The sequence below is a fragment of the Scylla paramamosain genome, chromosome 45, assembly GCF_035594125.1.
Source record: "Scylla paramamosain isolate STU-SP2022 chromosome 45, ASM3559412v1, whole genome shotgun sequence".
Classification (NCBI taxonomy): Eukaryota; Metazoa; Arthropoda; class Malacostraca; order Decapoda; family Portunidae; genus Scylla; species Scylla paramamosain.
This window is the reverse complement of record NC_087195.1, coordinates 9,915,184-9,930,251: the sequence shown is the minus strand read 5'-3', so window position 1 is coordinate 9,930,251 and position 15,068 is coordinate 9,915,184. Positions and strand designations below refer to the sequence as shown.

Here is a 15,068-nt window from a genome sequence, read left to right as displayed (position 1 = left end):
GGGGTGAGCTATGGCAGAGAACGAAGTATGTTTGTGATTTAGATTGTTCTAAGTTTGCTCTATCCAAGGAAGGACTTCAGCAAAGGTTTCATCTTTAAGAGATAGATGAGTGAAATAACAATGGTTCTTTAAGATTGATAAAAAGATGGAAAATGTGAAGAAAAAAAAAGTTGAAGATATTTTTAGCTGAGTACCAGAAGTCATGGCCTAAGTTAGATCTGGAAAGGTTTTGAAGATTTTGATTGATGAAAGAGTCTTTGAGTACTTGAAAAACAGTTTTAGCATAATGCTAGACACTAATGATGATGTTGGTTTGAAGGTTTATAATAATTGCTAGTGGTAGCAACCCTTTTTACTTGGCACAGTCGCACGTCACATTCACATAAGTAGTCTTGTTTCACTACCCTCCTAGTTCCAGTCCACTGAAAACCTCTACAAATCCTCCCTAAAGTGACTGAGGTCTGTGAGCGAGTCATTCATACCTCGATGTGCTTTTCATCTGCAGATACGGTCCACGGCAGTCCACGGGGCGTCATGGAGCGCACTCATAAGGGCGACGAGGTGGTACAGCTGACGAAAGGTTGAGCAGACAGTTGGGTTAAGTGATTCCCGAAGTGTCTATTGGGGTGGCAAGATATGAAAGATGGGCTTGGGAGATGGGGAAAATGGAAGACTTTCTTAACAGGGTTATTGGACCAACAAGAGCTTGTATCTTTGTATCGGCTGTTAGCGCCTTCCCAATCTTCCTAAAGGCAAATATTATAAATTTGAATTATTATACTATTTATATACTATTAGGCAGAACTTTATCCTGGTACCGGGTGAACTTGGAAGCAAGTGGGGACGATCCATACCGAACAACGCTAGATCCTGGGTCCTGGGTCAGTGGGGTGGGTGCTTTGGATACTAAATGAACAACGCCAGATGTGCTGCTCTGGGTCAGTGGTGTCAGTACCTCACTTTAAACTAATACATTCAATTATCAACACTCTTAATGCGTAACACTCTTCTTTTCTCTGCTTAATCCCATTTCCTTTTATATATTTCCATTTTATCAGTTATCTTGATATGTTTTTACACACACACACACACACACACACACACACACACACACACACACACACACACACACACACACACATATATTAGCGGTGCCATATGACCATGATGTCGCAGCGCCCAGACACAAATCAATCAATCCTGAAAGCAAAGCACTTCGCTTCCTTGCATATCGTAGGTTTGTTATGAGTCGTGTCTCCATCCCTTTGTTCCAGAATGACACCATGGAGCTCCCTCGCGCTACCCCTTCGTTCCATGATGACAACATGGAGGACTGTCCAGTGTGTTTTCTGACATTTGATGACATATTAGCGCGGCCACGTAATCTGCCCTGCGGCCATACTTTTTGTACGCCTTGTGTAAATGCACTTCAGAAGGATAATCAGACCACTTGCCCCACTTGTCGAGTCATACATTACATGCCCGAGGCAGGGGAGTTCCCTATAGCTTATGCTGTAGAAACCTTGATAAAGAGACTGAGAGGTGCAACATTGACCTCCCAGCCACCCACGCCAGGAAAAGACACAGCAAAGTTAGCAGCCGTACCATTAAGACGATTCACTCAAAAGAGAACAGTGGGACTCAGCAGGAAAGCACAGTCGCTGTTAAAGGTGCAGGAAGCAAAGATTCTTACCGCCATTCGCACCTGTCAGGAAGTGCAGGCACAGTTGGACCAATATCAGACAACCCTGATTGGCTGGGGCAAGCAACAACAGCAGCTTCAGGATCAACTCCAGGCACTGATGGACCAGAGTAAAAGTGCCAATATGCTTGTGCATCGGGAGGAGGCCCAGGTGGCAGCCAAGAAACTGGAGGTACATCAGGGAGAGCAGCAGCTGCACGCTCTACTGCAGACTCTGCGCACTGCCGCGCCACAGCACGAAGTTTATGAAGTCATTGACTCTGCAGAGCATTACACAGAGGAGGAGAGCCAGAGGGCTGAAGCATACCTCAGAATGTTTCCTGATGTCCACAGCATCACCACTATCACTAAGGTAAATGAATGCACAATTATATTTCTGAACATCTTGGAGACACCTCTTGATCTTTTCATCTCTCATAAAGCTTTAATAATCCTTATTCTACTGAACATTTCAACTTACTTTGTTAAACTGCTTCCTCTAATCACAATATAATTTCCTGTGCTTCCATGCTCCCCTCTTGCCTGGTCAAACTCTTCCAACTCTGTTTATCAGCTTACGTTTCCTTCGTTTCAAGCTATTCCTAAGAAACCTTACTGTTACAGTCTTTCAAACTGCCAATCTACTCGTACTTTACATCTATTTGCTCGTAATTTGAGTCAGTACAAATCCTGTAAAGGAGAATCCTCTGGGAATTTTCTAGCTTACCTTCGTAAATTTTGATCATCCTCACGAAAGGAAAACCTTGAACATATCAAAAGCTTTTGAAATCGCCTGGCATACGAGGAAAACGTTATTTCCTAAGTTTTCCAAGTTTCCCTCATGCATTTCCTATCCTCAATCTTATGTTTCCTGTTTGGATATTCTATTGTTGCTGCGATAGATGACTTCTGTTTACTAAGCATATTAGTAATATCCCATAGAGCTCTTTTCTATCATCTATTCTATCCAGTCGTCAGTATAAACTCTATAAAAATCTATAAAAATTTGAACCTTAATAATGCAAGATTTAAAAATTATTTGCACTCATTTATTTATTTATTTTTTTTTCCTGCTACCTACGAACTGAACTGTTTCAAAAGAGGAGTATTAGGAAATCTTTTCTTTCGTTTTCCTATCCTCCTACCTGGTACTTTTTCGGAATAATACTTTGAATGTTTTTTTTTTTTTTATACATTCTTTCCCTTTCTTTAGCCATCCTCCGTATTTCATGGAAGAGGTCCTTGAACCCAAAATAATTCCTCAACTCCTGATTTTCCTTCATAACAGATTCCAACTCCGACAATATTTTATTCTTAACCCAGATAGTGACAACAAGCTCTAATGACAGCCAAATTTTGAAAAACACGTTTTGAGGATAGACTGTCTATGTCATCCGAGGCACCGAGAAGGAAATTCTAGATGTCTCGTTTCACTACACAAGTGAATTCTATGGTTCATTGGAAAACTGGTTTTCACATGTTGCATCAACTTGAATGTATAAATGGTTATGTGAACTCTCGCCAGATTCGGACAAGTGTTTGTCTTGTGACGTGTTGCACCAACCTACTCAACCTATCTTCAGTGTATGACATTCCTGAAATCTTGGTTTCTTGTTTGCTGTCTAGTATTCGTAAATTTCTTCGAGATACGCAAAATTAAAACTTTTTGCAAATAGTTATTCAAAAACAGCACCACGATCTCCCCTCCCTCGCCCCACCCATTTTTTTTTTTTTTTTCTTTTTTTTTTGGTGTGTCATGAAACGTTCTCCAGAACATCAATGTAAACTCATTTAAACTTACAAATTATTTATTAAAATGTTAGGTCATAAACTGAATATAGAAATAACACCAGTGAATTTGATGACTGAATTTTGAAATATTGCCTTCCACGGAACCTTTATTTTCTTTAACCTGACTTGTCTCTTTCTTTTGTCTCCCAGACATCAAACAGGTTAGTTGCTTTTGTCTTGTTAGTTTATTTCTTTGTTTTAATACACATGCTATAATTTTGCTCAGAATTTTTATGTGCAAATATTATATGTACTTTAGTATAGCTCGTGCTGTTCTTTATATGTAACGGCAAGGGCACATTTCTATGTGACTAAGCCATATATAGGCCACGAACTCACTTTAGTGACAACTGTTACCTTTGAGTGGGCCGTGCGAATCGCCAGGCTAAATCCGACTCATCCCTCATGAAATGAACACCTCTGATTGGAGTAATTGTGTTTCACTGTCCCCCCACTTTTCTCATATCACATATTTCTTCTGCACATCTCCACTACAGCACTCTTTAAATTACTGTCACTTTTTCTTCACTTCGTCATAACCGGGGTCTTGCTTATCCCATTCCTTTATTTGGCGACAGCGGAGCCTGAGCATGTACTGGTCTTTCAGGTGAGGAAGGCAATAACTGCGGCTCTGGAGGTCGCTACCACCGTCCAGGCAGCTCAGGAGATCGCTGGTTCTCCTATTAGTGTTGCAAGGGACTCCAGCCTCGCGGCGGCCCCGTCCTCCTCAATCATGCACCGGCTTGAGATCTTCCTAACACCAGATTTGAAGGTGAGTGAATCAATCACCCATGTGTCACTCGTATTGTTACTCTTGATAAGAATGACATGGATCTCTATTTATCTTATTTATTTTATTTTTTTATTTTTACTTTTTATTTTTTTCGTTTTGCTGTACTATTGGTCTGCATTTCTTTTCGTTTTTTTCTTTTTATCACTTCCCCCTATTACATTTTTTTTTATATCTACTTTCCACTTTCTTCCCGACATATTCCTTTTTTCATGTGTTTCCTCATTTTAATCTCTCCTTATCGCTATCATACACTCCAAAGCTATTGTTAAAAGCTGCACCATCTTCTGCAGATTGAGGATCTCCGCCGCCTGACTCTGCCCGCCACAGAATTGTTGGAGGCCAGCCTCGTGTTCGCTGTCCATCACATGGAGGGGCGGAGTCGACACGCAAGAATCAGCCTCCAAGACAACCGCCTTTACCTCCACTCCCTTCGGAACCAGCCTCCTCCCCCCGGCGCTGTCATTGTGCAGGTGAGTCAGGAACTCTTGTCCCGTCCTCATGCCCACCAGCACGTAGGTGGAGACGGACTTGGCCGCAGTGAAGGTAGGTACGCACCCTGGTGTCACTGCCAGATTAGAAAAACAGGGAAGGCATGAAACTTAGCAGGTGTTTTATGTCTATTTGTTGTTGTTATTGTTGATGTTTTATTTCTAGTTTATGTACGGATTAAATAAATGTAATAATGATACTAAATTATTAATTATAATAGCTTTATGAATCATCGATAGCTGTATGATAGAAATTAGATCTAAAGTAAGATATCTCGGTGTAAAACTGAAAGGGAATGGAGCGGCGTGGGCTGTAATAGCAACCTTGTTCGCAGATGTCATTATCTTCCTACCAGAGAGTGGAAAGGATCTTCAGAGAGTGGTGGATCATTTCCACAGGGTGTGTGAATTAGAAAATGTAGAAGAATGTTTGGAAAAGTAAGTTAAAGATGTCCGAGAGGAAAGGAGTTGAGTGTGTGTGACTGGGACGTAACTTTATTGGTTTAATGTGCCAATTGTATGAAAGAATGACGTGGTTATAGAAGGAGAGAGAATAAAGGTGATTAAGCATCTAGAAAAAAAAAATACTTGGTAAACATAATGAGTGGAATTGAGAAATAAGAGAGCGGGATGCGCTTGATAGGCATAAGAAAGAGTGATTTGAAATATAGGCAGGGCATAGGATCACTTATAAAATCATAAAAAGGAGATGTGTATTTACGAAAGTGAGAACTTTAAGGAACATAGTATTCAATACCAACACTGGCGTATGGATCAGAGACCTGGGCGTGAAGTAGGAAAGCGTTGTGGAAACGAGGGGTTTGTGGAGTGACGAAATGGAGTGTGAAAATAATGAAAAAAAAGATGTGGTATGAGCGCCCATGCAAGTGATGTAAATTGTCGAGTGGTTGAATGGGTGAAAAGGAACACACTTAGATGGCATGGCTATTTGAAGGGAAGAAGGCCGAAATATATTTAAAAGAAAAGATTATGTGAGCAATGTTGAAGGTGGTAATGGAAAAGGAAGACCACATTCATGTTTGATCTTCGGAGGAGAGGGAGAAACAAGCCCTGAATCATGTAAGGTAGAGTTTTTAGCAAAGATTTCAGAGAAGAGTTCAGCTTTAGAGATAGATGAGATGGCACTGGTGCCATTAGGTTGAAATAAAGGAAAAAAAAAAAAAAGATGAAGAAGCAAAGTTATTGCAGATGTTTTTGGCCAGGTGCCAAAAGTCGCGAGGGGTGTGAGATCTTGAAAGATTTTGACATATTCTATTAAAGAAAGAGTTTTTGGCTGGTTGGAGAACTGACTGCATGATTTCGAGTAGAAATATAAAGCGCATAAGATTCAGGTGATGGAAGGCTCAGGTACCCTTTGTCGGTCACCTCTTTATCACGTATAGCATGAGAACTGCTTGTTCCTACTGTAGGACAATGTTTCTTTTTTTCGTGCAACAAAGTTATTTTTCCTCTGCAAGACTGACTTGTGTTTCTCTAAGGAAGTTGTTCCTACTTCAAGACGGCGTTTTTTTTTTTTTTTTTTGTGCAACAAAGTTATTTCTCCACCTGCAAGGCAATAACTTGTGTTTCTCTTCAAAGGAATTACTTGTTCCTACTGCAGGACAGATATTTTCGTGGAGCACATTGATTTCTCCCCCTGCATGACAGTGTAAAGTCTCTCTCTCTCTCTCTCTCTCTCTCTCTCTCTCTCTCTCTCTCTCTCTCTCTCTCTCTCTCTCTCTCTCTCTCCCCTTATTGGTCCTAGGCCAGGTCACCTCGTGAGGACCGCAAGGTCTTTTGTGGCCTGTTTTTTTTTCTTTTTTTCTATGTAACTTTCTCTCTTTCTCTCTCTCTCTCTCTCTCTCTCTCTCTCTCTCTCTCTCTCTCTCTCTCTCTCTCTCTCTCTCTCTCTCTCTCTCTCTCTCTCTCTCTCTCTCTCTCTCTCTCTCTATCTCTCTCTTTCTCTGTGGTGGACGCTGACCGGTTCATTTTACAAGACTGCCATCCACTTCATGAAATCATTCAACAATGGTTTTCTTTTCTATCCAAAAGTTATTGCAATTTTGTTTTTAACCCTACAGGACAGTGACTTATTCATCTTGCAAGACACCCACCGTCTTTATAAAACAATTCAATTTCTTTACACACACAAGAATTCTGATAGCTATTAAGTCAAATCCGTCGAATGAAGATAACTCAATTGTATTGCATATTAACATAGACTATATGGACTATGTATGTATGCGTTTTCAGTTTGAAATTCTAATATTTCTGGAAATTATTATAAGTGTTGTCTTTCTTGGTGTCTTATGGCTCTATAATTATCGCCCACCGATGACCTATGTTGACGAATTTGTTTTTCTTGCTCGCAAACATATTCCTTACATCACTATGACGAGTTTGTTTTTTGTTTGAAATTCCTATGTTGATTTATGCATTTTATTAATTTCTTCTAAAAATCTACTTTAGGACTTGCTTAGGAAAGGCCTGATTTCGAGTGGACAGTCAAGTATGATGTAGTGTGTGAGTCATTTTATTCAAACTTCAGCATCAAGGGCCCTGGTAGTTGCCGTATAGCCTCCTCACAGTCATCGGACGTTATGAAAGTTATCAAAACAAGTAGGGGGTGGCGACAGGATTTGTTGCAAAAGCCCTCTTGTACCCGAAAAAAAAAGACGAAAAAGAAACATATTCGATGTGAGTGTACACACTGAAAAACCAGACTATGTAAGGGTGCAACAACCCTGATTGATGTGAGAATAACTGTGTCCCATAGCCATGAAGTGGACTGTTTTGGTGTTGAGGCAAAGAAGCTGCGGTGCAGTATTCGTGAAACAGCAAAGCATCAAGTGAGACTACAACTTTCTTGTGTTCTTGTCATCTTTATTCAAGAAACTCCAGACATCTAGGCAGGGAGGAGTGTACAAAACCAAATATCCGACGTCAGAAGCAGTGTTCATTACCAAAGAAATTATGATTGGTGGGAGAATTTCAATTACCTAATGCATGGTCAACAACAGGCAATGAGCACCCACAACCCTTCCTGACACATAACAATGGACCATAGTCTTCAAAGAGAATACTTCTTTTTTTTGCAGCAGATAATACTCTGCAACACTTGGCTACATCTGATAAGTGGTACATGGATGGTACTTTTTTTCTTTACTGCAAAATATATTCATGCAGCTGTATGTTATTCATGTACCACTTGGCAGTTCTGCAGTATCAGCTGTTTACGGTTTGCTGTCAAACAAACAACAACGAAACTATGAAGTTGTTGTCAAGGCAGCCGTAGACGGATGGAGGCATTGGGCTTTACTCCTGATCCAACCTTTGTTATCACGGACTTCGAGATATCCGCCATGAATGGTGATTAAGCAGTCTGGTCTCCATTTTAGAACGTAGGGATGCTTCTATCATCTCACTCAGAGTACTTCGCGGAAAATTCAAGATCATGATCTTGTACAGATATGAAAATTATGAAGAAATCAAACACATTTTTTGGTAAGCTCGATAGTCTAGCATTTCTGCCCCTGGGTGACGTTGAAGAGAATATGGAATTCCTGAGAAATACAACGCCGGAAGGGTTAGAAGAACTAGATTACTTTTGTTACTCTCTGACACTGGCACGAGAGGAACACGACGAAGTTATTAATGGGGCGTAGAAGACAAGACAGACCACTCAGAGCGGCGAGCGAGGTGCACTTGCTCCTTATTTTCGGAACAGATTAGTAGGTACACGCCAACAGAGGGCATGGCGAGTATATATTGATTTTTTTTTTTTTTATGTAGGAGGGACACTGACCACGGGCAACAAAACTCCAGTAAAAATAAATGCCCACTGAAATGCCAGTCCCATAAAAGGGTCCAAAGCGGTAGTCAAAAATTGAAGGATAAGTGTCTTGAAACATCCCTCTTGAAGGAATTCAACTCATAGGAAGGTGGAAATACATAATTAATATACCATTTTACAACGATATTTCGATGTAATTTTAGTTTAATTTAACAGAATGTGTGTGGAAAACATAATATTCATTTAAATTTATTAAAAAAAAATCAAATTATATATCCCATATGCTCTTCCCATTCAATGGGAAACTAATTAATTTCTCGGCTCCAACAACTTCGATTCAATTTATGTAGGCGGAAGTATTCATCGTGTATAGAGCCATCACCCAACGTTCATCATGTATAGAGCCATCACCCAACGTTCATCATGTATAGAGCCATCACCCAACGTTCATCATGTATAGAGCCATCACCCAACGTTCATCGTGTATAGAGCCATCACCCAACGTTCATCATGTATAGAGCCATCACCCAACGTTCATCATGTATAGAGCCATCACCCAACGTTCATCATGTATAGAGCCATCACCCAACGTTCTATCATCACGCTCCTTGACATTCAAAACTGTTCTTTAATGTCCTTTGCCTTACTTCAGAAAGCACGTGTCAAATGGTCTATGAAACAACTTCAGGTCCGACTCTTCGAAATATGTGTATCTCGATGAGATGTCCAGAAGACTGTAAAACAAACTTTGATGGCTGTTGGTTACTGTATTCAACCATAAATATACTAAATATCTGAATAATTTATGAAAACGTGTTTTTATATTTTATCTTTTTTTATCCGATCCTTAACATATGAATCTATTGAAAGTTTTAATCAATAAAACAAAACAAATGTGATTTTACTCGTTTTTGTAAGATTCGATCCTAAATATATGGATATGCTAAATATCTTAATCCTTAATGCAAATGTCATTTTATGTTTTTTTTTATTTATTTTTTTATTGTTCAACAAAGTATATTAGCATTACTATCACTATTCTAAGTTTCACCAAAAACATGTGAATGTATTGATAAGTTCATTAAAGACCTGGTTATCTAGATAAATGAGGGAGAGGGAGGGAGGGAAGTGTCTGAATGGGAGGGAAGAATGTCTGGATGGGAGGAAAGTCCACAGGAGAGCAAGTCAAGGGGGGAAATGTCCACAGAGGAATAATTCAGGAGAGAAAATACCCAGAGAAAATATTATTCATGCAGGACAATTCCCCTATCCACACGGCATTACCGGACCCCAAGGAGAGTGTAAGAAAACACGAAAAAAAAAAAAAAACGTTTTAAATATAGAGCATCTGGCAGTTAACTCATCGATCATACTTCCTTCTCCAGTCTAGAACATTCCATCCATAACTGTTGCCACTTCAGACAAGAATTGCTACCACTTCCCTGTGATTTTCTTTTCCTGCCCATTCACCTTTCCACAAGCAGCAGCACCACCACCAGCTATCATTCTCATGCTCGTTATGGATGACTTATATCAGCTCTCTACACAGATGAAGGAATTGGTGCCAGCCTGTCCCCCGTGCCTGGTGTTCATGGACTTGGCGTGGCCGGGCAGCGCGCGGCGTCGGGTTCTCATCCATCTGACCCACGACACCCCACGAGGCCAGCAGTTCCTGCTCCTTTGCACAGGGCAGCAAGGCCCAAGCTATGCCAACACAAGACTGTTTAAGTTAGTGAAAGAGGGAAGGCCGGGAGAAAGGGTGTGGGGAGGAGATTATGAATACAATAATGGGATGGGAGGAGCCGCGCTACTACCTGACCTTGACAAAGGTGAGTATGGGAAGTCAACTAAGGCCGGCGGGTTGTGGTGGTGGTGGGGACGTGGCCCTGCCCGCGGTGCTCAGTTCACGATCACCATCAACGACTGTCCGAAGGGTGTTGAGCGCCCTGTGTTCGGCGAGGTGGTGGAGGGTTTAGATAGCGTGGAGGCGGCAGCGCGGCACCGTCCCATTACTGAAGTGACTGTGGTGGAATGTGGCGTGGTGCTGTGGAATTAGTCCTCGGCTAATAGTACCAGTTAAACGCCTTGGAAGGCGATTAACGAGAGAAGCTCTGCATAGCTAGAGAGAGAGAGAGAGAGAGAGAGACTGAAAGTTCCATTTGGTAAAAACTGCAGAAAACTGACAGTGGATTTATAAAAAAAGTTTTATTGTACTTTGCGCATGCACTATAGTGTTGCGAATCTGATATGCTTTTTGGTTATAACTTGTATTAATCTTATTACATGGAAAATTTGAGGTGTATGAGTTCTTTAGTTAAAAATAATAATAAAGTGGTGATCCCACACCACATTGTAATGTCAAGGAAGAAGAAAGAAGATAAAATAAGAAAGAAGAGAAGATAGAATCAGTAATGAAAAAAAAAAAAAAATGGAGGAGGTGAATGAAGTAGTGAGAATAACAAGCGGTCAGCGGTCAGAAAGCGTAATGCAGTCTATAAATCAATTGTCTTATTAAACGGGGAGTAGGCTGTTTAATTGATTTCTTATGTTTGATATGATAGATTTGTATGGTGTACGAAAATTTACTCAGTTATGGAGTGTTTATAGTAATTGATGTGATACTGATATTATGTGTGTTTTTCTAACTGAACATTAATGACGTGGAATAAATATTTGCTGTTTATTAATTTGATATTGTCTTTGCACGATGAATATTTTGAAGAGATATAAAATGATGGCTAATAACTTTGAATGATTTGGAGATGAATGCGGGTGAGAAATTTTGACTTGTAAGAAATGTAAATAGTTAATAGTTATTGATTAAAATATGAAAATGATTGTGATTTTTCTAGTAGCCTTTAGATACCAATTCCTTGCAACATCTCGGACCACTAAAATAATAATAATAATAATAATAATAATAATAATAATAATAATAATAATAATAATAAGTCTTTATTTCACCTATAGCTAAAGCCATATCATATTACCAAATTTGGTAAATAACAAACGCGTGTAAGAGTGAATTACTGACTAAAAGGAATAAAACAATAAAACAATAAGATCAGTATTCAAGAAAGACTCCTAACAAGTGCATAAAAAAACGAACATAAAAGATTCATACTACTGAAGCAGGATCAACACAAGGTGAACTAGAAAAACTGACTAGTGCTGGTACAGTTGTGTCGCCCATTCCCACCGTGTGCCCGAGTGGTGACGCACATCACTGTCGTGGATAATGCACACCAGCACATGAGTGGAGCGCTACACACCACACATGACGCTTTACCCCGCCGCCCGTCGCGCCTGCGGGAAGGACGCCCACCGCCACGCACATCATAGAGGTACCACAGAATGACGGGTGGTCCGTGAGTCCTCGTATAATGTTATTATACGTTACGCGCAAACGTTGCACACACTGAATTACAATAAATATTATAACATAATGTTATTATTGCTGAACAACTGGCGTTTATTACAAAATTAGATTTTTTTTTTTTTTTATGAGGACATTCCCACGTGCTCAAAGATTCCTTGTTTCCTTCCTAATCTCCTCGCCATCCATAAAATCAGCTGTGATAATGTAGCCCAGGTATGAAAATGCTCGCAGGGATTCGAGCTTGGTTTCGCCTAAATAATATATATATATATATATATATATATATATATATATATATATATATATATATATATATATATATATATATATATATATATATATATATATATATATATATATATATATATATATATATATATATATATATATATATATATATATATATATATATATATTTTTTTTTTTTTTTTTTTTTTTTTTTTTTTTTTATGTAGGAAGGATATTGGCCAAGGGCAACACAAATCTAATAAAAAAAAATGCCCACTGAAATGCCAGTCCCATAAAAGGGTCAAAGCAGTGGTCAAAAATTGGTGGATAAGTGTATTGAAACCTCCCTCTTGAAGGAATTCAAGTCATAGGAAGGTGGAAATACAGAAGCAGGCAGGGAGTTCCAGAGTTTACCAGAGAAAGGGATGAATGATTGAGAATACTGGTTAACTCTTGCGTTAGAGAGGTGGACAGAATAGGGGTGAGAGAAAGAAGAAAGTCTTGTGCAGCGAGGCCGCGGAAGGAGGGGAGGCATGCAGTTAGCAAGATCAGAAGAGCAGTTGGCATGAAAATAGCGGTAGAAGACAGCTAGATATGCAACATTGCGGCGGTGAGAGAGGGGCTGAAGACAGTCAGTTAGAGGAGAGGAGTTGATGAGACGAAAAGCTTTTCATTCCACCCTGTCTAGAAGAGCAGTATGAGTGGAACCCCCCAGACATGTGAAGCATACTCCATGCATGGACGGATAAGGCCCTTGTACAGAGTTAGCAGCTGGGGGGGTGCGAAAAACTTGCGGAGACGTCTCAGAACACCTAACTTCATAGAAGCTGTTTTAGCTAGAGATGAGATGTGAAGTTTCCAGTTCAGATTATAAGTAAAGGACAGACCGAGGATGTTCAGTGTAGAAGAGGGGGACAGTTTAGTGTCATTGAAGAAGAGGGGATAGTTGTCTGGAAGGTTGTGTTGAGTTGATAGATGGAGGAATTGAGTTTTTGAGGCATTGAACAATACCAAGTTTGCTCTGCCCCAATCAGAAATTTTAGAAAGATCAGAAGTCAGGTGTTCTGTGGCTTCCCTGCGTGATATGTTTACCTCCTGAAGGGTTGGACGTCTATGAAAAGATGTGGAAAAGTGCAGGGTGGTATCATCAGCATAGGAGTGGATAGGACAAGAAGTTTGGTTTAGAAGATCATTAATGAATAATAAGATGAGAGTGGGTGACAGGACAGAACCCTGAGGAACACCACTGTTAATAGATTTAGTGAAGAACAGTGACCGTCTACCACAGCAGCAATAGAACGGTCAGAAAGGAAACTTGAGATGAAGTTACAGAGAGGATAGAAATCGTAGGAGGGTAGTTTGGAAATCAAAGCTTTGTGCCAGACTCTATTAAAGGCTTTTGATATGTCCAAAGCAACAGCAAAAGTTTCACCAAAGTCTCTAAAAGAGGATGACCAAGACTCAGTAAGGAAAACCAGAAGATCACCAGTAGAGCGGCCTTGACGGAACCCATACTGGCGATCAGATAGAAGGTTGTGAAGTTATAGATGTTTAAGAATCTTCCTGTTGAGGATAGATTAAAAAACTTTAGATAAGCAGGAAATTAAAGCAATAGGACGGTAGTTTGAGGGATTAGAGCGATCACCCATTTTAGGAACAGGTTGAATGTAGGCAAACTTCCAGCAAGAAGGAAAGGTAGATGTTGACAGACAGAGCTGAAAGAGTTTGACTAGGCAAGGTGCAAGCACGGAGGCACAGTTTCGGAGAACAATAGGAGGGACTCCATCAGGTCCATAAGCCTTCCGAGGGTTTAGGCCAGCGAGGGCATGGAAAACATCATTGCGAAGAATTTTAATACGTGGCATGAAGTAGTCAGAGGGTGGAGGAGAGGGAGGAACAAGCCCAGAATCGTACAAGGTAGAGTTTTTAGCAAATGTTTGACCAAAGAGTTCAGCTTTAGAAATAGATGTGATAGCAGTGGTGCCATCTGGAGGGAAAGAAGAAGAAGCAAAGTTGTTGGAGATATTTTTGGCTAGATGCCAGAAATCACGAGGGGAGTTAGATCTTGAAAGGGTTTGACATTTTCTGTTAATGAAGGAGTTTTTGGCTAGTTGGAGAACAGACTTGGCATGGTTCCGGGAAGAAATATAAAGTGCATGAGATTCTGGTGATGGAAGGCTTAAGTACCTTTTGTGGGCCACCTCTCTACCATGTATAGCACGAGAACAAGCTGTGTTAAACCAAGGTTTAGAAGGTTTAGGACGAGAAAAAGAGTGAGGAATGTACGCCTCCATGCCAGACACTATCACCTCTGTTATGCGCTCAGCACACAAAGACGGGTCTCGGAAGCAGTAGTCATTCCAAGGAAAATCAGCAAAATACCTCCTCAGGTCCCCCCCAATTAACAGAGGCAAGACGCCAGAGGCACCTTCGCTTAGGGGGATCCTGAGGAGGGATTGGAGTGAAAGGACAAGATAAAGATATGAGATTGTGATCGGAGGAGCCCAACGGAGAAGAAAGGGTGACAGCATAAGCAGAAGGATTAGAGGTCAGGAAAAGGTCAAGAATGTTGGGTGTATCTCCAAGACGGTCAGGAATACGAGTAGGGTGTTGCACCAATTGCTCTAGGTCATGGAGGATAGCAAAGTTGTAGGCTAGTTCACCAGGATGGTCAGTGAAGGGAGAGGAAAGCCAAAACTGATGGTGAACATTGAAGTCTCCAAGAATGGAGATCTCTGCAAAAGGGAAGAGGGTCAGAATGTGCTCCACTTTGGAAGTTAAGTAGTCAAAGAATGTCTTATAGTCAGAGGAGTTAGGAGAGAGGTATACAGCACAGATAAATTTAGTAATAGAATGACTCTGTAGTCGTAGCCAAATGGTGGAAAACTCGGAAGATTCAAGAGCGTGGGCACGAG

The 15,068-nt window shown here is 40.4% G+C and overlaps 1 protein-coding gene across 4 annotated transcripts in view; it reads left to right on the top strand.

The window, feature by feature from the left end:
* Nucleotides 1-11,384, top strand: part of LOC135094528 (tripartite motif-containing protein 5-like) — a 12,732-nt gene extending 1,348 nt beyond the window's left edge. Inside the window, exons 2-6 of one of the 4 annotated variants that reach the window (XM_063994703.1) lie at nt 506-938; nt 1,275-2,054; nt 4,080-4,244; nt 4,556-4,735; nt 10,096-11,384. In XM_063994703.1, coding sequence (XP_063850773.1) covers nt 1,284-2,054; nt 4,080-4,244; nt 4,556-4,735; nt 10,096-10,602 — 1,623 coding nt within the window. In that variant the 5' untranslated portion in view covers nt 506-938; nt 1,275-1,283 and the 3' untranslated portion in view covers nt 10,603-11,384. Of the gene's footprint in view, nt 1-505; nt 948-1,274; nt 2,055-4,079; nt 4,245-4,555; nt 4,736-10,095 lie in introns of all 4 variants that reach the window. The other 3 variants (XM_063994704.1, XM_063994705.1, XM_063994702.1) reach the window with 3 other exon arrangements.
* The last annotated feature ends 3,684 nt before the right edge of the window (nt 11,385-15,068 follow it).